This window comes from Indicator indicator, chromosome 4 (genome assembly GCF_027791375.1).
Source record: "Indicator indicator isolate 239-I01 chromosome 4, UM_Iind_1.1, whole genome shotgun sequence".
In the NCBI taxonomy this organism is placed as follows: domain Eukaryota; kingdom Metazoa; phylum Chordata; class Aves; order Piciformes; family Indicatoridae; genus Indicator; species Indicator indicator.
In genome coordinates, this window is record NC_072013.1 from 37,253,803 (window position 1) to 37,281,644 (window position 27,842).

The 27,842-nt window shown below is 43.1% G+C and overlaps 1 protein-coding gene across 1 annotated transcript in view; it reads right to left on the reverse strand.

Moving 5' to 3' along the window:
- The window catches only part of RYR3 (ryanodine receptor 3), a 249,302-nt gene that overhangs the window by 27,590 nt on the left and 193,870 nt on the right, over nucleotides 1-27,842 (reverse strand). Inside the window, exons 68-80 of the mRNA XM_054400698.1 lie at nucleotides 27,015-27,102; nucleotides 26,785-26,877; nucleotides 22,188-22,202; nucleotides 18,438-18,608; nucleotides 17,524-17,583; nucleotides 15,566-15,697; nucleotides 10,144-10,256; nucleotides 4,563-4,659; nucleotides 2,908-3,017; nucleotides 2,032-2,083; nucleotides 1,110-1,163; nucleotides 732-831; nucleotides 89-168 (exon numbers count right to left, since the gene is read on the reverse strand). Of these exons, the coding sequence (XP_054256673.1) occupies nucleotides 89-168; nucleotides 732-831; nucleotides 1,110-1,163; nucleotides 2,032-2,083; nucleotides 2,908-3,017; nucleotides 4,563-4,659; nucleotides 10,144-10,256; nucleotides 15,566-15,697; nucleotides 17,524-17,583; nucleotides 18,438-18,608; nucleotides 22,188-22,202; nucleotides 26,785-26,877; nucleotides 27,015-27,102 (1,165 nt within the window). The remainder of the gene's footprint in view (nucleotides 1-88; nucleotides 169-731; nucleotides 832-1,109; nucleotides 1,164-2,031; nucleotides 2,084-2,907; nucleotides 3,018-4,562; nucleotides 4,660-10,143; nucleotides 10,257-15,565; nucleotides 15,698-17,523; nucleotides 17,584-18,437; nucleotides 18,609-22,187; nucleotides 22,203-26,784; nucleotides 26,878-27,014; nucleotides 27,103-27,842) is intronic.

The window sequence follows — 27,842 nt, forward strand, 5'->3', positions numbered from 1 at the left end:
AAATAAAGCTATAACAGAACACCAAAATACTCTGAATTACTTCCTTCCTTGACACAAGCAAGCCTCATAGTAGCTAGGAAACCATTACCTGTTGAACTATGGTGTTCCCACCATTGAGAATAGCAATACCAAGTTTTAGTGTTTCCACAACCATGGGTCCTGTTTGACCTGCCAAAACAAGGGTACAGCCATTCAAACTTGCAGTTAGGAACTATCTAAGCAGAAAAGCAGCCTAGAAATTTCACCCAGTACAGCTGCAAGTGACAATTATTTTGCCTGATTGTGTACCATGTAACAGTGGCCTGCCAGTACCTGAAGGGGCTACAAGAAAGCTGCAGAGGGACTGTTCCCAAAGGTCTGCAGGGACAGGACCAGGAGCAATGGTTTGAAATGAGAGCAGAGCAGATTGAGATTGGATGTGAGGAACAAGCTCTGCACCAGGAGGCTGATGGAACACTGGAACAGGTTGCCCAGGGAGGGAGTTCAGGCCCCATCCCTGGAGATATTCAAGGTGAGGCTGGATAGGGCTCTGGGCAACCTGATCTAGTGGAGGAAGTCCCTGCTGAGTGCAGGGGGGTTGGACTGGATGAGCTTTGGAGGTGCCTTCCAACCCAACCCATTCTATGCTATACACTCCATAGGTATAATGACATCATTCACTATATAAAGGTATCCCAGAATTCCTCTGATGAGTGATTTATGAACACTTTTAATGCTTCACAGAACATTACCTTTGCTGGCACTGATCATCTGAAGGACCATCTCAGCAGCTCCACGGTCGTGTAAGCGAGCTTGTTGATACAGAGTTCTCTGTTTTTCCATTTCTTTCTCCTGGGTTTGGAAACAGAAAATGAGAACAGAACACAGACTGGAAGTGACTCAGAAAAAAAAAAGGAAGGTGAGAAGTTTGAAGCTGCTGAAGGCCACCTGTTTCCATAATCCATGGGTTGTTTGCCTGCAGACTTCAGAACACATTGCCTTCCTTCCATGTGAATGAGCTGCTAAAGCAGCTCTCCACACAGTGTGGTACTCTTGCATTTGTTCTAGTGGACATATTTAAAATACTTGCACATAAGGCAATGAGAAAGAAATGCTATTTGAAGTCTCACCTCAAATGTCTTTTCTTTTTCTTCTTCTTCCTCCTCCTCTTCTTCCTGACAGCTCTTTTTATGTAAAAAAAAAAAAACAAACCAGAAATCACAAGATGCTGCTTATTATGAAAAACAGAATGCCTCACTGAACTAGAACATTTCTACCATTTAACTAGAATATTTCTACCAAAATGACCAAAGAAAAGTTTTCAATCAATAATTAAAGGCATTTAGAAGATTGAAAAGCCCTGCAATCACCAATATTGTGTATGAGCACTTCAGGGTATTCACCCAGCTGCACACACTTTCTGTACCTGCAGGCTGTGTGTTCTTGTGTCATCTCTATCTATAGCCATCAGACCTCACAGCCAAAGTCTCCTCACAAGTGTCAGCTGTAATCAATACGTTGCCAAAACTGATTGTCAGATTGGTTTTGACAGACTTCAAATATAAATCATGCAGTAATTACCCCCCGAAAATTAAAGGTAACACACATGTCAAGGCTGACCATGAGTTAATGTTGCTTAAATTTTGTAATTTTTTTTTTTTTTGGAATTTTGTAATATTATTTTGTAATATTATTTTCATGTAGGAAATATTTTGTAATATTATTTTCATGTAGGAAATGTCTCATTATTTATATATATAAATATAGTTATATGGAGTTGGTTATATAGAGGTTTATATATATATATAGTTACTTAGAGGTTTTTTATATATATAAAGATTTTTTATATATATACAGTTATATAGAGGTTTTATAGAGAGAGGTTTTTATATATATATATATAGTTATATATAACTCTGATGAGCATTAAAAAGATACAAATTACAAGTATCAAGCAAGTAAGAAAGAGAAGGAAAAGCTTTAAAAAGCAGCTAAAATTACTGGGAACTATCTGGGAAGAGTGAGGGATGGAGCTGTCGATGACCTACTTACCTTTGCCATCATGGCTGAGTAGGCAATGTATAAAGGATCATCTTCCAATTTGCTATAAAGAGTAAAAAAGATAAGATTATTTTATATGAAATGAAAATGTGTCAAAGTTCTACTACTATTTAAGTACTATTTCTGCTAGGGGGTATTTTATTGAAGTAGGTACAAGTCTACTTGCACCACTCTTCCTCATATTATAAATGGATTTTCTCCTATCAGGCTAAGTCTCCAAGTGTTTAATTAACCAATTTAGAGGTATATTTGGATGTCTCATGTTAGATGAGTCAGGATCCCTGGCTGTTGCAGGTGCAGTTCACTGTTATGGAGGTGGCTTACACTAACTGTAATGGTCAGCTGGCATGGTTGTGTTAGCTCTCCAGAAAAGGGGTGTGAAGTCCTGGAGCACTCCACTCACACCAAATACATTTGCTCATCTACAGTCCAAAGTCAAAACAACATCTGGCACTGAAAGAGATTCAAGCTCATCACCAATGAAACCTTCTCTGGCATACTGACTAGAAAGTACTGAATACCAGAGCAGCATCTGTACACACATCTGTCAGCAGCAGAGAGCAGGGCAGGGCCTGCTGAGTGAACCAGCTGTGCCTTAGGCTGGGTTTCCATGGGGATTCAGGCTCAGTTCTTTCTGTACTGAGTATTTACCAAGCTTTGAAAGTGACAAAAATAGTCAATATTTACTGAAAGGTAAAGGTCATAGGCTGTTTAATTACATAAAAACTAATGAGCTGAGAGGCAAAAAATGGTGTTCACCATCCACACTAATGAATTGCAGCTGTGCTAAATCACTCTGCAGTGTTACTAGAAATTCAGTTACTGTGTGCTGTTACTTAAGGTGCTTCCCAGCACAGCTCTTTTTACCTTCTTTCTGTGAGAGCACTGCGACTGAAGTAGAGGATGATCTGATGAAGTGGATCAGGCTGCTTTTTCTCAGTCTCTTCTTCTTCCTCTTCGTCTTTTTTTGGAGGTGTCTGTCTCAAGATTCATACCAGAATATACAAATTAAGCTTCACAAGTAAGAAAATATTCAAGTGATTAAGTTTAGGAAAGGATTTCAGTGATTTTATCCTGCCCAATTTGTATTAAATTCCAATATTCATCTTATTCAACAGCTTGCAGCACAACCCACACCATTATGTGCCTGCATGACTCTGATGGAGCTGGGGTATTTGATTGTTACTCATACTGGATAGCAAGAGTAGAAAGTTATCATCTGCAAGGTATTGAGAGTGAAACTGGGCAAACCTTAGAGAAACCTTATTCAGCAGAAATTCTGTGTTTCCAGTGGACCAGGATTGAAAGAAGGCCCCAGCTGAATTCCGTAGGAGGGCAACTTCTGGTAAATGGAACTGGTTTTAGTAATATCATCAGATACATCCTATTCAGACTACTGCTTACTACAAACCTTTCCTCCATCATGTCTAGGTAACCTTGATTCAACACAAGGAAAGAATGCTCTTGTCAGCTTCACGCATCTTCTGGCAGTTTGAAACATAAGAGCCAGCAGTGGCCAAAGAGCAGAGGCTCACCTTTACCTTACTTATGCTCTCAGCCCTTTGCAGGGGTGGCAGTTCTTGTAGAATCAGTTAATTATAGCAATAGTTGGAATTGCAGAACTTTGATTTGCTTTCCTAATAAATCTGATTAATGGCCTCATTCTTTCCTTTAGAAAGAAGCAACAAAGTCAAATACTGGGACAATATAGTTGGCCAGAGTAGGAGAAGAATGTATTGGCTGTCATTTTGAAAAAGCAGCAAGCTCCTAGGCCAGCAGGTCTTTAAAAAGCACAATGTGCCTGCTTTGCTTACACTGGAGCACCTCCTGATACATCTTCATGGGATCCATGAAGCCACATGTTTGTTTTCATGGTGTTTAGATACTATGGAAAGAGTCTAAAACATTTCCAAGGGGCCTAACTACAAAGAGGGAAGAGAAGAAGCAGTAGGCTGGCTGAATCAATACTCAGCAGCAAAGTGCTGGAGCTCACCAATCACTTTCCTCAAGTACATAGGTAAACAAAATTTTTGCTGAATATGGCCATATATAGTTGCTTCTCCTTCTGATGTATCAACAAGAGCAAAATTAATTTGTATCAAAGCATAAAATGTTAAAACTAAATGTTATGTGCCAAAAATAAATAAATAAACTAAAGGGGTAAGCAATCGTGTCAAGCTTTAAAAAACAAAAATAAATAAATAAAATATAGGAACATAGGAATCACCATCAAGACAAAACCAGTCTGACAGTTTATCTAATCCACTTCTCCTCCCAAGAGTAAGCAGCCCATGGTTTGTCTGAAGGCATAAATCATCACTTCAGTGCCTTTCAGTGTGCATCGCAGGACCACTGTCTGTTTGACCACAGCAGAAAGCAACCTTATGCCCTGGAGCATAAGGCTCAATATTGGGTAAGTTTATGCATACAGCACACACAAATTAAACACAGGTTGCAGTAGGTACATAAAATTCACACTGAAGTGGGCAGTGGAAAGCATGCCCAGTTGTGTCAGTACTTACAGCCAAATCCTGAACTAGTTTCTCCTCAAATGAATATTCCTCTGTTTCTATCCAATAGTTCTGATAGCCATGGAGGAAGAGGTTAATAGAGCGGTGCCTGGGGGGGTTGTGAAAGTGAGATCAAGAGGGGTAACGGAACAGAGTATAACAGCTCATGTGGTTAATGATTAGTAAGGATACACATTTGTACAATTCTGATCCTCTGATTGGTCAGTGACACCAAATGGAAACCACAGCTGACAGCCAGTGACACAACCTGCAGGTGCTTTACAACATCCTTACTGCTTGTTTTCTACACAGGAAGCATTCCTCTCCTGTTAGAGGCTTTGCTGGTACTCCTCAGAGAGGAAACTGCATGATTGGAGCCTTAATGTGAGCATGGGGAAAATGCACACTGGAACAGCCTGAGGACGAGGGGGTGGATTTACACCTACGAGATGGAAATCTAGCTTGCTAGATTTAGGACTCTGAGACAGCAGAAGGTGGCCAGCAACATCAAAATAATTGTCAAGTGCTTTCCAGCAAGTTATCTACAGACAACCATTGCCTTCTTCCACACAGAGAAGCCTAAGCTCAGCTTCTTTTTTGCAGTCCCAACCTGGGGCAGTATTCCATGTCTTCAAAGGTGCTGGATTAGAAATACACAAAATCTGCCCCAGAAAAGATCCAGCTTGAGACAACTCTTGGCCATATTAACTATTACTATGCAGCATTCATTAAACTTCCCACAGAACACACAGCTCACACCATCATGGCCCAACCATCTCATCTTTGTATTGCTTTCAGGGGGAATTTTGTTTTGGGGTGCACTGCCACAAAGGTTGTTCCACACAGTCTTTGCATTCCCTTTTATCCTGCCCCACCACCAAGAGCCACCCAGGTTGGCTGTACATGCTGGGACCCTGCACATGAGGGAACAGTGTGACACTTTAAAGCTGAGTGTCCTAACCATAAACAAAGAATCACAGAATCACATAGATGGATGGGAGGGGACCTTGGAAGCTCATCCAGTCCAACCCCCCTGCCAGAGCAGGACCTATACCAGATCACAGAGGAACACATCCAGGCAGGTCTTGAATATCTCCAGAGAGGGAGACTCCACAACCCCCCTGGGCAGCCTGTTCCAGGGCTCTGTCACCCTCACAGGGACAAGGTGTTTCCTCCTGTTTCCATGGAACTTCCTATGCCTCAGTTTCCATCATTGCCTCTTGTGCTGGCATTGGGCATCACCCAGCAGAGCCTGGCTCCAGCCTCTGGGCACTCACCCTGCACATCTTTATCACCATGAATGAGGTTATCTCTCAGGCTCCTCTTCTCCAAGCTACAGCTTGGAGCCCTCAGCTCCCTCAGGCTCTTCTCATAAGGAAGGGCAGGGTCCCAGAGCACTGGAACAGGCCACCCAAAGAGGTTGTGGAGTCTCTGTCTCTGGAGACTTTCCAGCCCCATCTGGATGTGTTCCTGTGTTACCTGTGCTGGATTCTGTGGTCCTGCTCTGGCAGGGGGGTTGCACCTGATGATCTCCAGAGGTCGCTTCCAATTCCTAACATCCTCTGATCCTTCTGATCCTATGATTCTGCTTCCCAACGAACTCAGCTAGCCTGGTGATTTATGTTGGGGGTAATTCTCCAATTTGTAGGGGGGGTAATTGCAACCCACCACAAACAGCTACTAAGCCAAGCTGCTGGCACTGCTGACATTCTGGTACCCGATTTCCCAAACTGACCAATCAGAATCCCCTAGGAAAATTGTACAAATTCATGTTTTATGGTAACATCAACTCATGGCTGGGAAGGAACAAGTGTGCGCATAAGCAAGAGGCTCTCCACAAGTTACATTACCGTTAACTTGAGTATAAGCCTGTCATACTGAGTTTTTTCGTGTACTTTTTCCAGCCAAACACGTTGGAAGGTGCTCAGGAAGAAATTGCTAATTTTGTGTCTGAAGAAAAGCATACAGGTTTTCATTGGAGAAAGGCACGAGTAACATTCAATAAAGTATTCTGAAAGAATGGATTTTGCAAACTGGGCATGAAAAAAAAATTGCCACATACAACTTTGCTGGACCTATGTGCACACAGAGGTGACAGACAAGAAGCCAAATTCTTTTACAAAGTCATTTCCTTAAGACATCAAACACAAAATACAAACATCTCAGGAAGAAAAAAATCTATCACACAAGACACTTTTCCAAAGCCATGCATGTACATTCACTAACCACAGAAGATGAAAGTTTAGTATTTCCTAATGTAACTTCCTTTTATTTTTTTTCCTTGAAAAATGTATTTTAAAATACAACTATTCCTTCTGTAGTTCCAGGCACTTCACAGAAAAGGGAGCACTTGGAATACTGAAGTGTTGAAATGAAATTAATTTTTCTGTGATTTAGCAAACATCTACCAAGAGGCATTGCAATTTCTGAAAGAACTTAATGCATAATTATCCTAAAAATTGATATATACAAGGATGTATTTTGAAGAAAATAACATAAAAATGAGAGTAAAATTAAACTATATCAAAAGCCACCTAGATCTCTAGAAAATTTTCAAAAGAGAGAGCTCATTAGAATTATAGAGTCATTATTCACTGAAGATAATTATTTTTCTAGGATAAATGGTGGGAAGGGCACCACCATCATGTTTGCTTATTGTCCTTTAAATTAATTGATTTCAGCCTCAAAATTAGAACTAACACTCCAAACATAATCTAAAACTAAAGCAAGGAATTGTACAAGATAAGGAGAGCTGTATTTGGTACTGCTTCAAAGGGATTTTCATAGCTCCCACAATTAATCACACTCCACCTGAAGTAATCTCCCTACAGTTCAGAGATCATAGAACAGCTCAGGTTGGAAGGGACCTCAGAGCTCATCTGCTCCAACCTCCCCACTATGCCCAAGGACACCTCTCAACTAGACTCAGCTGCTCAAGGTCTCATCCAGCCTGGCCCTGAACACCCCTTGAACGCAAGAGGCAGCCACAGCCTCCCTGGGCAGCCTATTCCAGAGTCCCTCCATCCTCCTGCTGAAGAACTTCTTCCTAAGCTCCAGTCTTAACACTATCAGTTTAAATGGTGGAGGAAGTTCTAGGTGCATAATAGTGTGAGAGCCTTTATCTTCCTGTCAGAATCCTACTTATCTACTCAAAATATGTGTCTATGAACTAACAAATGTTAATCCTTGGGTCTGCAGCTCTCAGTTTGCAATATGCCTGCTGATTGCAGGGGCTTGGACTAGATGACCTCTAAAGGTCTCTTCCAACCTGAATCTAACCCCAAAATGTTTGTTTGGGTTTTTTCACTTTTGCCTGTTTTGAAGTTCAGACACCACAATATTGTCTGAAATATTTTCATTCCTACAGTCTCCTAGACAAAGTAACTGGTAGGTCTGACTCACACTCATATTTAAATTAGGAGTAAACCCCACACAAAATCCACCCTAAAGTTTGAGAAGAGCCAGCATCAATCTTTTTATCACAGGAAAGGTTTTTATTAAAACCACAGATGATGTAAACATTCTACTTCAGTGAATATTATTCCATATATTCCTGAAAATGACAACACAGATTCATGACCCGTTTTGCCCCTTGGCAAGTGGTCCATCAACTTCAGGAAAAAAAATGTAATAAGACAAACAATTTTTACCAGCTGGGTGCTCATCTATATTTGAAACCTTTTAAGAATTTATAAATCCAGAATATGCTTGTTAAAACAATAAAATAAAAGCTCATTAAAATGTTCTGCTGAAATGGGTCTTCTTCAAAACACTTCCTCTTGTTTTACCAAACAAAATTCTTTAATCATAGAATAGCATAGGTTGGAAGGGCCCTCAGAGACCTACTCCAACCTCCCTACCATGGTCAGGGACACCTTTCAACTAGACTAGGCTGCACAAGACCTCAATTTGGCTGCTCAAGGTCTCACCCAACCTGGCCTTGAACACCCCCAGGCAGGAGGCAGCCACAGCCTCCCTGGGCAGCCTGTGCCAGAGTCTCACCACTCTCCTACTGAAGAACTTCTTCCTCAGCTCCACTCTAACCCTGCTCTGTCTCAGCTTCAAACCATTCCCCCTTGGCCTGTCTCTGGACACCCTGATTGAAAGTCCCTCTGCAGCCTTCCTGCAGGATCCCTTCAGCTATTGGCAGGCAGCTCTGAGGTCCCCCTGGAGTCTTCTCTTCTCCAGGCTGAGCACCCCCAGCTCCCTCAGCCTGTCCTCACAGCAGAGCTGCTCCAGCCCTTGCATCATCTTTGTGGCCTCCTCTGGACTCTCACCAGCAGCTCTGTGTCCTTCTCATGCTGGAGACACCAGAGCTGGAGGCAGGATTGGAGGTAAGGTCTGAGCAGAGCAGAGCCAAGGGGCAGAATCCCCTCTCCTGCCCTGCTGCCCACACTCCTCTGGCTGCTGCCCAGCACACAGCTGCCTGCTGGGCTGCATGAGGGCACTGCTGGTTCCTGGGGAGCTGCTCGTCAACCAACACCCTCAAGTCTCTTTCTCCAGAGCTGTTCTCATCCCAACTGAAGATGAAATGGTTGATACTAAACAGTTTGTTGTTATGTTGTACTTAAACCCTTTCATTTCTCTGGTTCTTTACAGATTGCCTGGTGGTAGCATGTTGGTTTACAGGAGTTACTGTAGCCTAGAAGTACTCCTTTTTGTAAAGGAAGGATGTGTGGCTTTTACAGCATATCAGCCTTTTTATTTGTCTGGTGCATATCTAATACTCTTTGGATGTTAGTGGCACAGCTACAGCCCTTTAGCTGTGATCAAGCAAGTAGATTGGCTTTAAAAAAATCATTGGAGAAATGCAACAGAGCTCTTCTTTTAAATACTTTGCAAACAATCTTGGAACAAGAATATTAAATGTGAAAGATGAAGAAGTGCAGAAGATGAGAAGCAATGTTAATTAAAGACATGGTTAGGCTGTAGCTGAATGAAAGGCAGGTTTGTTGAGAAGGACCAGAGCAAAGGAACTGACACCAATGATGCATGGGCTTAAAAAGCTGTTTAAGGCAGTAGATGGATGCAGGCACAGGACGCGCTTTCTCTCAGACTTTGTAGTATCTACATTCAACTGGAGTAAGAAGCAGAGCAACACACAGGTCCAAATGACCATTCTGCACTGCTCTGCCCCAACAGCTGCTTTAATGCATGTAACTTTCTGATGTAGCACCAAAGATTGCCTCAGACAAAGCTGAAGAGCATGAAGCATTCATGCAGTGGGAGAGGAAGAGCCACACAGAGAAAACACCACAAACACAGGAGGAGCAAAAGAGCAGCCAGAGGCAACAAAGGGACAGAAACAACTTCACAACAGTTCTCACAGATAACTTGAGGAACTGTATAGAGGGCAAAAAATGAAGCATTTTGATTTTGAAGCAGTGTCATTCCTACAGCCTTTTCCTCCCCTCCTCCAGGAGACAACTATTTTGTCCCTTTTGCTGTGGGGAGGAATTAATTGGTAACCAATTCTTAGGCCTCCTAACCAAAATGTCAGAGGCCTAACAATGAAGACACCTGTAGGTATAGACACAAAGTAGATCTGCTCTCAGAAAGGTAAGCCAAAGCAGCAGAGGTTGAAGTCCTTTACCTCGGCAGGTTGTACAAGGGTGCCATCCTGAAACACGCCACGACGGCTCGCTTGCGCTGCTTGGAGAGGAGCTTGTGCCAAACAGCCTTCTTGGAGCGCAGGGGTTGTTCAACCTAGGGGGAAATATCTCCCAGTACATACAGTGCAAGCTCTTCAACTTTTATTCCTCTTGTTTTGTTTTATCTGCTGTTTAATGTAGCTACAAAGTGGCACAGAATAGCCGAGGACCTTTAAGATCTTCGAGTCCCAGCCTTAGCCTAACACTGACAAGTCCTCAGCTAAACCATAGTCCTAAGGCCTACATCTAGAATCATAGAATCAGTCATGGTTGGATGGGACCATGGATCATCCAGTTCCAACCCCCCTGCCATGGGCAGGGACACCTCGCACTACAGCAGCATGGCCAGAGCCTCATCCAGCCTGGCCTCAAACACCTCCAGGGATGGAGCCTCAACCACCTCCCTGCACAACCCATTCCAGGCTCTCACCACTCTCATGGGGAAGAACTTCTTCCTCATGTCCAGCCAGAATCTCCCCACTTGCAGCTTTATTCCATTCTCCCCAGTCCTATCACTACCTGAGATCCTAAAAAGTCCCTCCCCAGCTTTCTTGTAGCTCCCTTCAGATACTGGAAGGCCACAAGAAGGTCACCTCAGAGCCTTCTCTTCTCCAGACTGAACAGCCCCAACTCTCTCAGTCTGTCCTCATAGGAGAGGTGCTCCAGCCCTCTGCTCATCCTGGTGGCCCTCCTCTGGACACCTTCCAGCATGTCCAGATCCCTCTTGCAATAGGGACTCCAGAACTGGACACAGAGCTCCAGGTGGGGTCTCACCAGAGCTGAGTAGAGGGGGAGAATCACCTCCCTTGACCTGCTGGCCACACTTCTCTTGATGCAGCCCAGGATCTGGTTGGCTTTCTGGGCTGCAAGTGCACATTGACAGCTCCTGTTGAGCTTCTCATCCACCAGCACCCCCAAATCCCCCTCCTCAGGGCTGCTTTCCAGCCACTCACTGCCTGCTCTACACAGCTCATCTACACAGCTTATCATAGAATCATAGAATCAGAGAATCAAGAAGGCTGGAAGAGACCTCAAAGATCATCCAGTCCAACCTGTCACCCTACACCTCATGACTATCTAAACCATGGCACCAAGTGCCATGTCCAATCCCCTCTTGAACACCTCCAGGGATGGTGACTCCCCCACCTCCCTGGGCAGCCCATTGCAATGGCCAACCACTCTCTCTGTGAAGAACTTTCTCCTCACCTCCAGCCTAAACCTCCCCTGGCGCAGCTTGAGACTGTGTCCTCTTGTTCTGCTGCTGGTTGCCTGGGAGAAGAGACCAACCCCCTCCTGGCTACAACCTCCCTTCAGGTAGTTGTAGACAGCAATGAGGTCTCCCCTGAGCCTCCTCTTCTCCAGGCTAAACAGTCCCAGCTCCCTCAGCCTCTCCTCATAGTGCTTGTGCTCAAGGCCTCTCCCCAGCCTCGTTGCCCTTCTCTGGACATGCTCCAGCAATTCAACATCTTTCCTAAACTGAGGGGCCCAGAACTGGACACAGTACTCAAGGTGTGGCCTAACCAGTGCTGTGTACAGGGGTACAATGACCTCCCTGCTCCTGCTGGCCAAACTATGCCTGATGCAGGCCAGGATGCCATTGGCTCTCTTGGCCACCTGGGCACATTGCTGGCTCATGTTCAGGCGGCTGTCAACCAGTACCCCCAGGTCCCTTTCCACCTGGCTGCTCTCAGCCACTCTGACCTCAGCCTGTAGCTCTGCATGGGGTTGTTGTGGCCAAAGTGGAGCACCTGGCACTTGGACTTGTTGAATGCCATCCTGTTGGAGTCTGCCCATCTGTCCAGCCTGTCAAGGTCCCTGTGCAGAGCCCTTCTACCTTCTAACAGATCAACACCTGCTCCCAGCTTGATGTCATCTACAAATTTACTGATGATGGACTCAATCCCCTCATCCAGATCATCAATAAAGATATTGAACAGGATGGGGCCCAGCACTGATCCCTGGGGGACACCACTAGTGACAGGCTGCCAGTTGGATGTGGCACCATTCACCACCACTCTCTGGGCTCGGCCCTCCAGCCAGTTCCTAACCCAGCAGAGTGCTGCTGTCCAAGCCACAGGCTGCCAGCTTGGCCAGGAGTTTGCTGTGGGGGACAGTGTCAAAGGCCTTGCTGAAGTCCAGGTAGACTACATCCACAGCCTTTCCCACGTCCACCAGGCGGGTCACCTGATCATAGAAGGAGATCAGGTTGGTGAGGCAGGACCTGCCCTTCCTAAATCCATGTTGGCTGGGCCTGATTCCTTGGCTATCCTTTAGGTATGCAGTGATTGCCCCCAAGACAATCTGCTCCATGATTTTCCCTGGCACTGAGGTCAGGCTGACAGGCCTGTAGTTCCCAGGTTCTTCTGTCCGTCCCTTCTTGTGGATGGGCGTCACATTGGCCAGTTTCCAGTCTTCTGGGACCTCTCCAGTGAGCCAGGACTGGTGGAAAATGATGGACAGAGGCTTGGCCAGCTCATCTGCCAGCTCTTTCAGCACCCTAGGATGAATCCCATCAGGTCCCATGGACTTGTGAATATCCAAGTGACTCAACAAGTCTCGAACTAATTCCACATGGATTTCAGGAGTACAACACTGCTCCTTGACCCCATCAACCAGCTCAGGAGGCCAGTTATCCTGAAGTCCTCCTGCCTTACTGTTGAAAACTGAGGCAAAGAAGGTATTTAGAATCTCAGCCTTCTCCTCATCCTTAGTCACAATGTTACCCTCCACGTCCAACAAAGAGTGGAGGCTCCTCTTGCCCCTCTTTTTAGCATTAATATATTTATAAAAATGCTTTTTGTTGTCCTTCACGGAAGCGGCCAGTTTAATTTCTAACTGTGCTTTTGCCTCTCTAATTTTTCTTCTACATGATCTAGCAACATCCTTAAACATATCACTAGTTGCCTCCCCCCCTTTCCAAAGGCAATAAACCCTCTTTTTTTCCCTTAAATCCTTCAGGAGCTGCTTGCTCATCCAGGCCGGTCGTCTTCCCCGCCGGCTCGTCTTACGGCATGTGGGAACTGCCAGTTCCTGTGCCTTTAGGAGCTCCTGTTTGAAGTAGGTCCAACCATCCTGGACCCCTTTCTTCTTAAGGGCTGTTACCCAGGGAACTTTCCGAATAAGTTGCCTGAACAACCTGAAGTTTGCCCTCCGAAAGTCCAAAGTGAGGGTTCTGTTACTGCTCCTCCCTATTTCCCTGCATATTGAAAACTCCACTATCTCATGGTCGCTGCACCCTAGACAGCCTCCAACCATCACATCTCCCACCAGCCCTTCTCTATTTGAGAACAGCAGATCAAGCAGAGCCTTACCCCTGGTAGGTTCACCTAAGAGCTGCATCAGGAAGTTGTCATCCATGCACTCTAGGAACCTTCTGGACTGTCTCCTCTCTGCTGAATTAAGTTCCCAGCAGATGTCTGGTAGGTTAAAGTCCCCCACAAGGACAAGGTCTGATGATCTTGAGACAGCTTCCAGCTGCTTATAGAATATCTCATCGGCCTCCTCGTCCGGGTTGGGTGGTCTATAACAGACTCCAACCAGGATGTCAGTTTTGTGTGGCCTCCCTCTGATTTTAACCCACAAGCATTCAACCCTTTCTTCTGCAACCTCAAGTTCTGAGGCATCAAAGGATTCCCTAATATACAGGGCCACCCCTCCTCGTCTTCTCCCTTGCCTGTCTCTCCTAAAGAGCTTATAACCCCCCAGTGCAGTACTCCAATTGTGAGAATCGTCCCACCACGTTTCTGTGATGGCAACTACATCATAGTTCTCCTGGTGAACCAAGAGTTCCAGTTCCAGTTATCTCCAGAGATGGGGACTCTATCACTTCCTGGGCAAGCTGTTCAAATGCCTGATAACCCTTTCAGTAAAGGATTTCTTTGTAACACCCAACCTAACCTTCCCTTGGCACAACCTGAGGCCATTTCCTCTTGTTCTGTCACTTGTTACTGGGTTGAGCAGGCCTCTTTCCAGGGAGCTATAGAGAGTGACAAGGTCTCCCCTCAGCCTCCTTTTCTGCAGCCTCTACGACCCCAGTTACCTCAGCCCCTCCTCCTAAGTCACATTCTCTAGACCCTTCACCAGCTTTGCTGCCCTTTGGAAATGCTCCAGCACCCCAATGTCTTTCTTCTGGTGAGGGGCACAAAACTGAACATAGAACTTGAGACGTGGCCTCACCATAGCCGAGTACAGCAGTTACAAACCCTCTCCTTGACCTGAAAAAATGTTATTTGGGGGTTTTAGTTCATTTGTTTGTTTGGTTGGTTTGTTTTAAAATAACTAAGAAAGAATACCAGGGGCCTTATATCTAGTGCCTCTCCATTTGTACAGAACACCTGGGATATTGCATCCAGTTCTAGACTCCTCAGTTCAAGAGGGACAGGGATATGCTGGAGAGAGGCCAAGGGAGGGCTCCAAGGATGCTGAAGGGACTGAAGCACTACCTGGGGAGGAAAGGCTGAGAGCCCTGGGGTTGGTTAGTGTGGAGAAGACTGAGAGGGGATTTAATAAATGTCTATCAATAGCTGAGGGCTGGAGGTCAAGAGGGAGGGGACAGGCTCTGCTCAGTTGCACCCTGGGATAGGACAAGGGGCAATGGATAGAAACTGCAGTACAGGAGGTTCCACCTCAGCATGAGGAGGAACTTCTTCACTGTGAGGGTGCCAGAGCACTGGAACAGGCTGCCCAGAGAGGTTGTGGAGTCTCCTTGTCTGGAGACTTTCCAGCCCCATCTGGATGTGTTCCTGTGTGACCTGTGCTGGAGTCTCTGGTCCTGCTCTGGCAGGGGTTGTTCTCGATGATCTTTGGAGGTCCCTTTCAACCCCTAACATTCTCTGATCCTGTGAACAGCTCAAGATGTCAGAGTATCTCACCTGTGGGACCCCTTGGTAAAGCTCCAACATGGTTCTTTTGCCTGTTTCTACCTATGTGCATAAAACCCTTCATTGTGAACACATTTCTGTGCTGCATGACTTGTAAATTCAACAGATTAACGTTATGTGGGACGAGAGCAAATGTCTTCTTGGTTTTAAATTGTGAACAGGCATCTGATTGCACAGCTGCTCCAGCATCCTCAGGTGCAGAAAGAAGAGTTTTCAGCTACTGCAAGCTGCTGATTTCTGCACTGTGCTTCTTGCAACCAAAGTTTTGTGGTGGCAGTTACACCCTGAGTTTTCTCTGGAGCTAAACTGAGGCACTTCAACAGATTCCATTTAAAACCTTGCATAAGTACACATCTGTAGGTGCCTGTGTGAGCATAGACATCCATGTACAAAAATGACTTTTATCCTGAAACTCACTGAAGTCAAAATGCAAGGAAAAATCTCCTGCTGCTTTAAAGCCCACTATAGACATTTAACTTTGTACCTGTTCCAGGTGATACAAAGCAGCTGATATCCTCTGCACACGTTCCACATTTCTCTCAGGGTCAGTAGGTTCATCACTCTTCAGAATGTCTTTGTACAGATTTAGCTGCCATTTCACAGCAGGATCATCAGACTGAAAACCAACACGTTTGGGACGTCAGCAGCTGAGCAAAGAGCTTGAATCTGACTTCCACCACAATTATCCTCATAGCGTAATAAAAAGATGTTACAGATAGCCCTACTTTATCTCTTCCCTTTTAGTCAAAATTAACACCTGCCAGCTGCTCACAAAAATGGCATTAGATTATGCATACAGTTGAGTAACTGACCTGAATTTTTAAGCAAGGTTCTGTATTTTCATTTCATTAAACCACATAAAGCCCCCTGGGAGTGCTGTATCCCATCTGACTGCACTAAAAACTAGGAAGCATATTTACTGCTGGGACTGAGTTTAACTCCCTGCAGGGCTCCTGTACAGTGAGAGGTTGTTTCATGGAGTCTACAAGAGCTGGAACTTCAGTAGGTAAAGACTTACAGCAAAAGGTTTGTGGTGGCTTTGCAAGACAGAAAGAGAAAAGCCCCAACATGTTAAAATTATTTAGTCTGTCCAATTTTAATTTATTTAAGCACAAATTTACAGTACCTAGACAGTCACCTCCTGTGACTGAGAAATGAGTTACTCCTATTATGTTCAAAGAGGGGAGGCAATGATCTAAATTATTATGATGAAGACTCCAGCTTGGTATCACCTTTGGCAGAACATAAATGTGCTTGCAGGACTTGGAAGTATTAAGATTACACAAGCTTTTCTTATTTTATCATAGTCACAAATCCATATACTCTTAGTAATATATTTAATCATTGGTGCAAGTTCAGTTCCAGAGGAGAAGCTGAAATCCTATTGTTTGATTTTCTTCCTGGATCAGGTTGATTCTCAGTAACTTTAGGTTTAAAACTACCACTATCTCAATTCTTCACTCTAATGCTGCAGCTCCTGTTCTGCAAGCGAGGGCAGCTGCTAGGATGCCTGCAGGGCGCACAATTCTTCAGCCAGTGAGTCAGATGTTGCCAAGAACAAAACAACCACCTTCCTAAGGAAAACACCCTGCAGAAGCCAGCCTCCTGACATGCTGGCACCTTTCACAGGGCAATGCCTTTAGCTTACATAAGGGTCTGTACTCTATTGGTGTGTCAGGTTACACCCAGCCCCAGAGGAGGATGGGCTGAAAACAACCTAGCCTCCGGGTGGATGAAGAAACCTGACTCCCAAAGTCTATTCCACTCCCCCTTCCTGTCCACCAAGCCTATTTAAGGGGAGCCATTCTCCTGCCCCTTCCTCTTGCTCCTGCCCCTCCCATGCCCGACAGACCCTTTGCTGTTCCTGCAAGCATGTGGTGGGGCCAGCTCCATGCTGCATCCAAACTCCTAAGGAGTGCATCCAAAGAGAATCCACATTAACATCAAGAGAATCCTACTGTCAGCTGGGCCTGGTTTTGTATTTTTTTTTGTTTACCCCTTTTCCTTCTACTTTTGTAACTTCCCTTTTACTCAAATGCCATACATATTTTGTTAAACTTAACTTTTTTACTTCCAAATTGATTCTAGACTATTTCTTTCATGGTATTACCTCTCTTTTTCTCCTGCCTAATTTGCTTTTCCCTACTGGGAAAAAAGGGAGAGAGGAGGCAATCTAAATCTGTTCCATTTGGGCTTTTGGACTCTGGGAGAGCTTAAACCATAACATCCTGAATTGGAGGCACAACACTACAGCAATTGCTGAAACTTGAAAACCTCAGCCAAAGCTACAGGCAAGCCATTATTGGCAGGAAAAAATATACAGAAGAGAAATGTTAAGTCAATTTTGCTAACAGCTTTTCATTTTTTTTTTATGATAAACAATTGAGTCCAGTGTGCTTTAAGAAGTTCAGATCAGCATGGTTAGGGCAGCTCTTAGATTACCTTTTCCTGCAGGTGTAAGTTGTTACGTAAATGCTCTTTGACTTCGTCGTCGGTGTCCCTCTGCAGAAAGGCAGAAAGAAGCATTTTTCAAATCAGTTTGTGACTCATCTCATGAGAACATGTGGAACACAGAACAGCTTTACTTGAATAAAGCAACTTCACCTCTGTTGTTTTCAAAGGGCTTAAGTTACCAGAGGGGCACAGAACAAAGGCTCTCTCTGATTTTACCACAAACCAAAGATTAAACACTGGTATTTCACTATTTCATAGAATCACACAATGGCTCAGGTTGGAAGTGACCTCAGTGCTCATCCACTCCAACCTCCCCACCACGCCCAGGGACACCTCTCAACTAGACTCAAGGCCTTGTCCTATTTCTAGACACCCTCTGAACCCAGCCTGGTGCAGAGGGTGTCTAGGAATACACCATCTGTGTATCCTGAATCCCTTGCAGGAGGCTTGCTCTGTGTGTAAGGTGTGTAGTTGTTCCTTCCCCTGCCTTTACCTTGCACTCTTCCTTGGTCTGGGGAGGCTGATCTCTGTCATCATCTTCAGAGGCTGCTTCTGGAAACTGACTGTGACTCAGTGATGTTCACCTGCAGTGCTGTTTTGGGGCAGCGGGAGTGGATGTGGCTGGGATTGCCCCGACCCAGATTCTGGACCTTACACTTTGATTTGTTGAACCTCATTTGGTCCAAATGAATATGCCTATGTGAAACTGTACACCACAGACATGGAAACTGCCACAGGAATCATAGCAGCTGGCTATAGACACCACTTTTTCTGGTGAGTGCACAGTTAACTGCTGGAGTTGGTTACAGTACATTGATGTATTTAATGCTATTGACTGCTTAGATGTCTATGCCTCAAAGATCAGTTTGTAAAGTAAAAACTATGGCAGAGAAGACACTTACATGGCTGTATCTAGTCTTGGCCAAAGAGATGAGCTCTTGATCTCCAGGAGTGCACATATTCAAACCAATAGGAAGCATCTTCTTCAGTGCAGCTACAATCAAGGATGTTTGTATGGAGTACAAATCCCCTCTACGTTTTGATTTCTTTCTCTCCTGATCTTGTCCTCCAGACTGTAATAAAAAAATCCAGAAAAGTAAAGGATTGTAAGTCTCTGATGACAAATTTTTCCCACATGCTCTTCCCCTCCCCTAAAGTTCCAAGGAAACTCTTCCTGATGTAGTGCAATTAAATCAGCATGCTGCCTCAGTGGCAGGCTGTACAGCCTTGAGAGGGAAATGTGCAGGAATGCTTTTGGTGCATGCCAAAGCAGACACTGCAGGGACAGGAAGGTTTTAATGGCAGTACATGCTTTTGTGTGCCTTCTACAGGGGAATCTAACTGTATTTTCTTGGTCTTACCTCTCAAATCAGCTAAAAGCTGAGTCAGTCTCAGGGCACACTTAGTTCTCAATGTTACAGAGACAAAATCAGGGCATTTACATTCTTTGTAGAAACTTAGTTACCCAGAGCCTGAATGGATGGGTGGATATGGTCTGATTTGTCTGCCCTGAAGAATGGCAGCATTTCAAAGGCTTTGAGTCAATGCACTAAGGTGCCAGTTAAATAGTGCTCCTGGGGAAAGCACTGCCTTAAAGCTTTGGGCAGCAGAGCTAACTCTGGGATGAAAAAGTGAGGTCTCTTGCATCTTTGGAGATCAGGAGTAACAGGAAAAGGAAAACAAAGGAGACAGAGAAGTGAACAGCACAACAGAGTAACATCTGCCCTAGCTTCTTACCACAGACACTGCAACAGGATTTCACACACAACTTTTCATTCATGACAGGGGGAACCAAAGTCTTTAGAACAGACCCAGAGATCTCATGAACATATGGTAAACAACAACAACAATAACATCAAACCAGGCCAGTTCTGAATTCTGTACCTAGAATAAACTCCTACTACACTCAAGGGGAGTTTGGCCTAAGATAAGATTTCAGGACTGGGCCTCCAGGCTTATGCAACACTACAAGACAGCAAATGCTTGCGTTTAACCCTCCACATCCTCTCCCCTCTGTCTATTAAGCTTTACTGACTACTGTTTTTTTATAACACATTGTGCATTAACACATGAGAATACAGCAGAATCCATTGCAATTTATTACCAGAGTCAGCACTGGGACCACAAAAAAAAAAAAAAAAAAGCAGCCACAGATATTCTGCTCTAGTAAATTTGGCAAGTTCTCCATTCTACAGGATCAGTCTCTGTGTGCACAGCTGGTGTGCAGCACTGGGCAGGTCAGAGGGAACACACAATGGATGTGGCTTCTTTTCCTAAGGAACTAGCAATTGCCAGAGTACTTTGCCTCAAAGCTTTGCTTTTGGCAGTGCCTTAGAAACAGCAGTGATGTAATGGCTAGATCACGACATTCTTTGTAGTGTACACTGACAGCAGACAGACAAATCCCACAATGTGTCACTGTATGCCAGTGGCGTCACCATGCAGATTCAATAAGGACTAGCGTGAGAGATATTAAAAATGAATAAATAAAAATTTAAAAACAAGGAAAATAAGGAGATACATTGGGTTGCCTTCTGCATCTTTGTGCTTGGGGACATTTTACACACCTGGTTTTCTTTATTGTCATTGGAGATTAATAATTTGGTCTGACCAAGAGAGGCAAATCTCAAAACCTGAACGTTTTTAAAGAATGAAAAGAAGATCCATTCTGCCTTTGCCATCATATTCTGCTGGCGGTGAATTCACAGCTCCTACTGATAAATGTGTAAGTAGAGTCACAGACAGAACCTAAACAACAATAAAACTCTCTCTCTTTGGTTCTAATACAAGTAAACAAAATATCATAATTTTATAGAATCACAGAACCCTAGAATGGCTTCGGTTGGAAGGGACCTCAGAGCTCATCTGCTCCAACCTCCCCACCATGCCCAGGGACACCTCTCAGCTACACTCAGCTGCTCAAGGCCTCATCCAGCCTGGCCCTGAACACCCCCAGGGTGGAGGCAGCCACAGCCTCCCTGGGCAGCCTGTGCCAGAGTCTCAGCACCCTCCTACTGAAGAACTTCTTCCTCAGCTCCACTCTAACCCTGCTCTGCCTCAGCTTCAAACCATTCCCCCTTGGCCTGTCTCTGGACACCCTGATGAGAAGTCCCTCTGCAGCCTTCCTGCAGGATCCCTTCAGCTATTGGCAGGCAGCTCTGAGGTCCCCCCAGAGTCTTCTCTTCTCCAGGCTGAACACCCCCAGCTCCCTCAGCCTGTCCTCATAGCAGAGCTGCTCCAGCCCTTGGATCATCTTTGTGGCCTCTTCTGGACTCACTCCAGCAGCTCTGTGTCCTCCTTTGCTGGAGGTGAGGTCTCAGCAGAGCAGAGTCCCTTCTCCTGCCCTGCTGCCCACACTCCTCTTGATGCAGCCCAAGATAGGATCTGACTTCTGGACTGTATGAATGCACTGTTAGCTCATATCTATTATTTCATATATAAAGAGTATTATATGTCTTTTACATCTATATCTATATATCTATGTATCTATTTCCTACATAATTAATGTGACTTTTTGTTCCCTAAATAATTAACTGTGCTAGAAGGACTTCAACTAGCATGATGATATAATCTGGTTCCTTAACAGCACCTATCATCTGGCCCGAGGATTTCCACACAGAAATGGACATTTCTTCAACAAACCTATAGAGAGAAAGAACTGCAGGTTCTCCAGGTGATTTATAATAATTAAATATACAATTGAAGAAAGGACTTATTTCTATTAAAAAAAAATATGTGCTGAAACTTATTAGGAGGATGGAATTGAAAGAATTCCTTTATATTTAAAAAAACGTGCTGAAAGTAGTTAGGATGATGGAATTAATGGTTTTAGTATTTCCAACTCTCCTTAAGCCTTCAGCTCTTACAATGAGACAATTCACTGAATCTTGCCTTATACACCTGGGGAACTTTGACAATTGCAAAGCATGAAATCAGGTCTCTTAACACAACTGCTCACTTCTTAGCTTGTGCTTCCAACTGAATTGATTAAACTCTCCACAGCACCAGGTTTGCTTCTCAGCACACAGGGTGAAGGGAAAGATGTCACACCTCACATCTTTAGTAAAGATCACTTTAATTTTGAAAAAAAAAAAGGTAGGATTTTGACTCTGGATCTTACTTAAAACTTTTTTTGTTTTGGTTCTAGCCTAATCTTCTCTTCATCCACAGACAGGGTATAGCTTAGGGCACAGGTTAGGGCACATTCCTCCTGTACAGTTTGCTTGAATATCATAAGCTAAACCCGTGTTTCTGATGACTCTACTTAGGCATTGCTTTCATGGCTGCTTCAATATATATATATAAAAATCAATACATACATATATATATATATATATAAAATCAATACAAATTCAATATAGATAGATCAAAATCAGAATGCAGAAAGACAGCAGAGGCAGAATGCACATCTAAAGTAACTAGAAAAGGTAAATTTACTACACATTTTAGCATTAAGTAACATATGGGAATGCCAAAGGGAATTTCAGCTGCTCTGGTCCAATGCTATCTCTTTAACTTGGGAACAATTTACAGTAGGTGGAACCTGGGCCTTCGACTTTGTGACGCCACTGCTATGATCAATGGAAGGAATGCTTGGAGCCTGATCACCTCTAAATCTAAAACAAAGACACATCATGCACTTTGACCTGTACCTTTACTTGCATGGCCTGTATGAAAGAAAAATAAAAGGAAAAAAAAAAACCAACATAAGTAAAAGAGATGAAAAGATGAGAATTTTACAAGTTAGTAATAAACTTACTCAGCTTTATCAGGACAACAAAAATAAGTTTGCAGCTAAACCAATACATTGTAAGTGCAAAATCAAATGAGATATTAGTGAAATAAACTTTATTCAGCTTAATCCTTATTAAATGATTGAACATCTGAATTTATCTGTTGCTACTCAGTACTATCATTTGTAGCTCTAGCACACAAGGAAGTACATCTAGTAAGCAAGCACATCAATATGTTAATTACTGCATCTTTTCCCTATATCCTTAAAACGAAGAAGTGGCTGGAACTCTGGACAGTCTGATAATAAAAAATGTTATTTTCATCAATATAGCTCTTCCTATCTCTTTTCTCCAGCAAAATATGATTGAGAAAAAGTATGTTTAGAAATGGCAATCAAAACATCACTGTGAAGATGTAGCATTTAATTTACAGATGTATTTTCCCATTGCACAGCTGATTATGGTCTTTGAAGACAGCCTGAGAGAAAACTTGACTTAAGCTCATATCTCAGCAGTGCTCGTTTTGAGAATGCTGTTAAAAATTCTGCTGTAGCTCTCAGACATGATTTTTCCACCCCTGTATATTATGTCATGTATGTGTTCCATAATCAACACTACATCATCATTGTGCCAGGCAGTCTTAAGTAGCTAACAACAAACCCAGGTAGTGCTGGTAAAACGGCCAAAGAGGCAACTATTACTCATTAGAATCATGGATCAGGCATGGGAAAATACTATTGTTGGTTAAAAATGAACAGAAAAACCTCAAATGCAAACAAGCCTCCCCTTCTTTGATGCTTCTAGCAGTAACTTTATTTTCTTGTGATACTTGAATTAGCCTCTAATTTGAGGCTGAAGCCAAGCTGTTATTAAAATCTGGGTTGATATGCTCCTGTATGTATATCACAGTAAAGAAAGCCAGCTGCAAGTCAAGTATGTCTGAAACACTAATCACCAAATTGTGTTCAGTTAGAATATTCAGTATCTTACTGAGGCAAAAAGAAATTTCAACTGCAAATTTCAACTGTGTGACACAAGGAGATGCTACACAGACCTGGCTCGGCAAGTAAGGAGAAGACATTGATCATAATTAATTTATTCAAGATGACCATCAAAGGAATCCACTCATGATTTACCATACTATATCCAAAGGAATTTAGTCTCTGCAATTGAAACAGTCTCAAAGAAAGGTAAAAATTCTTGCAGAGAATTCAAACATGAAATTCTCTGTTTCTCATACAGTTGCAAGTCCTATGTGTATTCCATATTACACACGGGTGCCAATCACAATGTTGTGGCATCATACAAACTTGGGTTTTATCAGTGCCTCAAATGCCTCTAAAGGTCAAATGTGGGGTTTTTAAAGAAATAGATTAAAAATATGAATAATGAAGGCCAGTCAAAGAAAACTTCAGTAGGATGTGCAAGTGTTTAGGAGCTGAGGTTATAGAGCCAGCCAGGCACTCATTTCCATGTCAAAAGTGCCACAGAAGAATTGACCAGGTCTGTATTGCACATTGGTTATGTAGATAGCAACAGTTATAGCTCATCTTCTACACCAATTAACTGCACAATAAAAGAGGACATCTTTGCATCTCAATCAAAATGGTACTTTTATCAAAAAATCTATGAAGGCTTCAGAGTAACAGGTGGGTGGAGTTGGATATGTTTAAACTCCATTTCCACAGTCTCTCCCAAATCTCTTATCTCAATGCAATCTAAGTTACCAGTCTCTCTCAGACTGAAAGGTCTCTAACTTACCATTCCCCTCCGAGCAATCTGCTGCCATTTTGTTTTAGAAAAGAAAAATCAAAACACTTGCTCAGCTGTTAATACATTGAGTTGAGAAAATATTAACAGAGTTAGTATGGTATCATCAAAATACAGTGAGTACTTAATCACTTCATCGCGTGTCAGGATGAGTCATTTGTGACCACTGCTCTTCACTAACGTGACCTGAATTCTTCAGCCTCAGCACAGTTCAGTTCTGCACATGGCAGGTAAAGATCTAGAACCTTTCACACATGACACACAACACCTTACACACCAGTACTGTCACAGTGTCTTGTATCTCAGTCTCTGCTGTAAGACATGCAGTTGGTCCTCTTTAAGAGACTCCCAACTGTTCTCTCTTGGGACTCTTAATAGCCACTGCTCATTTATACATTCTCCTGCTTGATAAACACTGGGTATGACTGCTTCCACCAAAAATACACAGAGGACCTACTGCAAAAGCAGAGAGTGCTACTCTTCTGTTAGCATATACACTCTCTGAGGGATGCTAAATGCAGAAATGATAAAAATAACGTTCCCCGATGCCACGTCCTCCAGTGATTATCCTCTGAGGATATAAGCACCAAACCTTTCAAGAAACACTGAAATTCAGTTACTTAAGAGAATTTCTTCTTCATTCTAAACTACACAGTCTTAAAAAAAAGAATAAAATTTAAATGTATGCTTTGCTGAAAGTACTCAGTTTAGAGCACTTAGATTGTATTTCATGAAATGTTATCAATCTCCTGCTTAGAAATCCTATCTTGAAAGCCAATACAACACCTCTCAGAGACTCCTCATGTACTGCAGCATGGTATTTAAATCCTTGTGAAACCAATGCCTGTCTAAATGATCAGCTGTTCTGCAATCACTCCTGCAGATACAGAGCCCTATCAATAAAAGTCAGTCATGAATAATACAATCTTCTATTTCTTCCTATGTTAGCAATATCCATGCACATAGATCTTGAACACTACGCTTTGATAGTAATATGCTTACAAAAATGATCTGCACATAAAAAAATTGTAATCTAACTGTAGTGTATATTCCTATGAAGAAAAGGCCAGGCACATATACATCTAGACCCCTCTTTATACACACAAAGATATTTATAAGGATAGATTATGTATAATCATAAATGTCTATTTCAATACCCACAAAAGACATTTGAAAATGGAATTTCAAAACTAAACTCTTTCAAATCTGGGTCACAGAGCTTGTTGGTGTCAAATTCCTGTCATTTTACGCAGATTGGAGCAGTAGGAGGGATACCCATTCATCATTTTGTAAAGGTTTCTTTTGTCATTCCTGCCATGGCAAACTGACTAGAATATGACAGTAACACTTCATATCAGATTTTAATATATTCTACCTGTCTATCTATCTCACATATACATCATACACTGTAGCAAGACGTTAGAGACAATTGAGATTAAATATGAATCACTTGATTCCAGAGCATTTTGGTTTGGGGTTATTTTTAACAGTACTCCTAATTCTTGGCTTATCAGGCCAATTCTAACATACAAATGTTGAAGTATATTTATTAAATGTATGTGTAGTGATTGCCTTATGATAAAAGTATGGAACTAGGTGTTAGACTGTTACTGTGCACTTGGTTGTCAAACAGCCTGGGCTCTTCAAGATCATTACACAGTTTCCAGGAGCTGTGTCTTGGAAACAAGAAAACACATTAGAAGCTTCTTTTTAGCCAAGTATGGAATTCTCTATGTAGTTTGAATTTCACATGAGAAGCTTCCTTTTATCCAAGTATGGAATTCTCTGTGCAGTTTGAATTGCTTTTCAGTTTCAGTCATGAACTAAAGAGAAGCAGAAAACCTGCTATTGTTGCCTGTAAACTTTCCAATCCCAGTTTTCAGAACTTTAAATACAGAACAGCAAAGGAGCAAAAGCTTTAAAAGAGAATGAAGAAACATAATGGCACGTTCTGACTGTCTGTTGACTAAAAGTGGATTTAGAGGAGTTAGGTTAGAGACCAAGTATAGGTAAATAGAAAAACAATGCCCCACCTCTTTTCAAAGTAGGGTTACTCCAAACACAAATAGGAATAAACCAAAGAGTTCTCTCCTACATTTTCCAACACTGATTTGGAATTTACTTCAACTGGCTTCAGCTGAGCAAGGCAATTTTCCTCAGCTAGTGTCAAAGCAGCGTTGTTTTACCTTATGTCACTATAGTATAGCTAACAAACGGACTGCCCAGCCACACTGCCAGCATCTTGTCGTATAGAAAATGAACACAAGGCAAAGGAACGTGGTCCTCCAGGAGAAACAAGCACAGGTGCATGTGTGGCATGCTGTGTGTGTGAGGAAAGACAGCTGACAGAATAATCCTGACTGATGGTCACAACAAAAAGGGCAGGCAAACCACCTTTCTCCATTTGCTTTTCTTAAATAGTCTAACCTTTTTTTTTGCTCAGAAAGATCAACAACTCCTAGTACACACTACACCCCCCATTCTTATGCATGTAACTTCTTCAAGTCACTACCTTTAATTTACTCTTGTGTCTCTGACTGCTTAGCAGGCATTTAGGAAGTACCTTTCAGGTCCATAGCCTGTATTTTGCACGCTAGTTGTCGTGTCTATCATCAAAAAAGTAAAACTAGTTTTGGTTTCTTCTACCACCACAGCAGCTGCAACTAAGTAGATTTTCAAAGCTTTCTTAGAACATACTAAACACATGCTGAAGATTTGACTGACCCCCAAATTTTCATTAACTTACTTTAGACATCTTGCTTTTGGTGTCTCCCGTTAAAAATGCCAAGTTGTTGATTTCATTCTGAATCACAAAGTTTTGTTCTTCTCTTTTGAAATTCTGAAGATTAAAAACAAACAAACAAACAAACCACCAAAACAACAAAACAAACAAACATCAGAAGTTTAATTTATCTGCATGTGCTCCATTTATATTTAAAGACAGAATGGAATGGAAAGTATTACATCTTCTCTTACATGTGATTTACACCACAGGATAAAAACTTCAGCGACCATTCGAAAGAGTTCATCAGAATCCGCATCTGGTTTCTTGAGCCAGTTTGCTCTAGTTACAAGAACAAGACACATTTCAAATAAGACATTTCAAATTAGACCACTAAATAGAACAATCTCTATTTAATAAAATATGGTTTCATTTGTATAGTTAATCCTGGAATTTCATGGTCATGGAATCACAGAATCAGCCAGGTTGGAAGAGACCTCCAAGACCATCGAGTCCAACTGATCAGCCAACCCTAACTCATCAACCAGACCATGGCACTAAGTGCCTCATCCAATCCCTTCTTAAACACCTCCAGGGATGCTGGCCCCACCACCTCTCTGGGCAGCCCATTCCAATTACCAATCTCTCTGTCTGTGAAGAACTTCTTTCTAAGATCAGCCTAAACTTCCCCCTGTACAGCTTGAGACTGTGTCCTCTTGTTCTGGTGCTGGTTGCCTGGGAGAAGAGACCAACCCCCACCTGGCTGCAACCTCCCTTCAGGTAGCTGTAGAGAGCAATGAGGTCTCCCCTGAGCCTCCTCTTCTCCAGGCTGAACACCCCCAGCTCCCTCAGCCTCTCCTCACAGGGCTGTGCTCCAGACCCCTCCCCAGCCTTGTTGCCCTTCTGTGGACACCTCCAGCATCTAAACATCTTTCTTGTGGCCCAGAACAGGACACAGTCCTCAAGGTGTGGTCTAACCAGTGCTGAGCACAGGGGCTGCTCCTGCTGACCACACTATTCCTGACCCAGGCCAGGATGCCATTGGCCTTCTTGGCCACCTGGGCACACTGCTGGATCATGTT